General features: G+C 35.8%; 1 protein-coding gene across 1 annotated transcript in view; it reads right to left on the bottom strand.

The window, feature by feature from the left end:
* The window catches only part of LOC122355354 (dedicator of cytokinesis protein 1-like), a 61773-nt gene that overhangs the window by 33438 nt on the left and 26164 nt on the right, over positions 1-2171 (bottom strand). The window contains exon 25 of the mRNA XM_043253523.1: positions 496-566. Coding sequence (XP_043109458.1) covers positions 496-566 — 71 coding nt within the window. The remainder of the gene's footprint in view (positions 1-495; positions 567-2171) is intronic.

Here is a 2171-nt window from a genome sequence, read left to right as displayed (position 1 = left end):
TAATAAATAAATGAGGAAAAAAAAAAGATTTAAATACAATTTAAAACAAAAACTAAAACTACACTAAAACAAAACTGAACACAGTTCTTATTTGAATAACTTCAACATTTTAGCTTAAAAACAAAATGCAGAATGGGCAACAATATCATTTGATTGTTTGTGTTTATTAATTTATTTAAATAATAAACTTTTTTATTCCAGAAGTGATATTTTTGGATTCAATATCACCGACATCCAGTCAATTAAAACAATTCAAATACAATAACGAAATGGAGCAAAATATAATAAAAGTACAATAAGCTAAAAATATAAAATTAAATAGTTGCTTTTTATTGATTGTTTTAAACTCTCCATAAACCCTGCTGCAAAACACTCATTACTTATTTTTGGCTGCGCGCACGCATGCAATGCTAAAACATGCTACTAGCAATAAGTTAATAATAGCCTTGACTCAAAAAAATACAGAAGAATATTCACCATGTCTGAAAAACTCACCTGAGCTCCTTTGGATCGAAGACGAGTTTCAAATCATTGACGATAGTCGGAACATATTTCAGTGCAGCACCCTAGAATTTACAATAAAAATATATATTAGTATGATCTAAAAAAAAGGCTAAATAACCTGAGAAACAGGGGAAAATCTGAGTTAGTCAGCCTATAAAAAAAAAATAATAATAAAAAAAAAGTAATCTTTTTAGAGGATTGAGTTAGTTTTGATGAATTGTGCTGTCCTAACAGGATGAACGATGACTTCACATTGCTCAAGGACCTACATGAAGGTGTCAAGAGCCTCATTTAATGATTATCAGAGATGCTGTGGCTGTGATTCCCATCAGTCCATCCACGCTCAGAGCAAATCCAGCTGTGCTGAATGGCCTAAGGAGAGGGCCGTTGATGAATGATGAACCTCATGCAGAGAACACACTTATGAAACACAAAAACTGAAATACTCTCAAACAGCCAGATCGATAGATGATCGATGAGTCACGAGAATGTGTCGTCCTTCCTCTGCCTGCTGCTTTTAACGCTGCTTAACTGACAAACACTGAGCATTCAATTACTCTGAACTAACAAATATATGATTTAATAAATGCATCATTAATGAACCCATCCCTTACACATTAACCCATCCTTAAACCTACCCAAAGCGCTAAACCTGTCCCTAACCTTACCCGTATCCCACCTCTACAGCAACAAAAGTGTTTTGCAATACAATATAAAGCAAGTATGTAAGTTAAGGCTAACTGCTATTAAGTGGGACCAATGTTTCCTCTATCAATCTAATCAAATGCCCGTAATCTGTGAAAGTGACACCTGTCAATCAAATATGTCACACCTGTCAATCTAAAAGATTTTTGCAGATTGGGAATGTCTATTAATCAGTTTCTACAAGTGATATAACTCTGTTTGGCTCTTCCTTGGCTTGTGTTCATGTTTGCTCCTTATATAGATCACAGAACAACCAGATGTTTGGATAGCGGCTTCAACATTTTTCTGGTTAAGCAGTTTCATCTGTCTTTGATAAGAGTTTGACAGGGATCTTGTTCAAGGATCAACAACAGATTTCAGGAAACCGTCCTGCTTGGCTAAAATCAACACGCGGCAGCTTTAAAACCTTGATTAAGGAAAGACTCGACTCAACAGCTTTACTGATAATTGCCTGGCTTTATTCTAGTCACACCTGAAGATGTGCGCGTCCTGAGAGTTTACAGATCCGGATTTAAAAGTGGCTCCTTCCCGTTTGATCCCCGTCACGGTGTCAAATTCTGACGTACTTTGAAATCATTTAGAGGAAAAAAGAAAGGATCGGAACGCAGTGTGAACCAAGAGTCAACAGAGCCAGTGATGGATGGCTTATGAAGTTTTCCATTTGATAAATTCTCTTCCCAGCAGCCCACATAGAGTCTGATTTAACCTGAGAGTTTGCTGGAAAATGAGGTGTTGGAGTTCAAGTGTTTACTAAAAAAGTGAATATCTGAGGCGGTAACTCACGTTTGATTTGATGTGTTTTGAAATAGCAACACACCAGTCAGGCCAGGAGTTTTACAGCACTCCCTTCAAACACACACACATATATACACACATATACATACAGTACATATATATACACATATACATACAGTACATATATACATACAGTACATATATACATACAGTACATATATACATAC

Source organism: Puntigrus tetrazona, chromosome 12 (genome assembly GCF_018831695.1).
Source record: "Puntigrus tetrazona isolate hp1 chromosome 12, ASM1883169v1, whole genome shotgun sequence".
Lineage (NCBI taxonomy): Eukaryota > Metazoa > Chordata > Actinopteri > Cypriniformes > Cyprinidae > Puntigrus > Puntigrus tetrazona.
The sequence above is the reverse complement of the archived record's forward strand: the minus strand, read 5'-3'. Positions and strand labels throughout refer to the sequence as shown.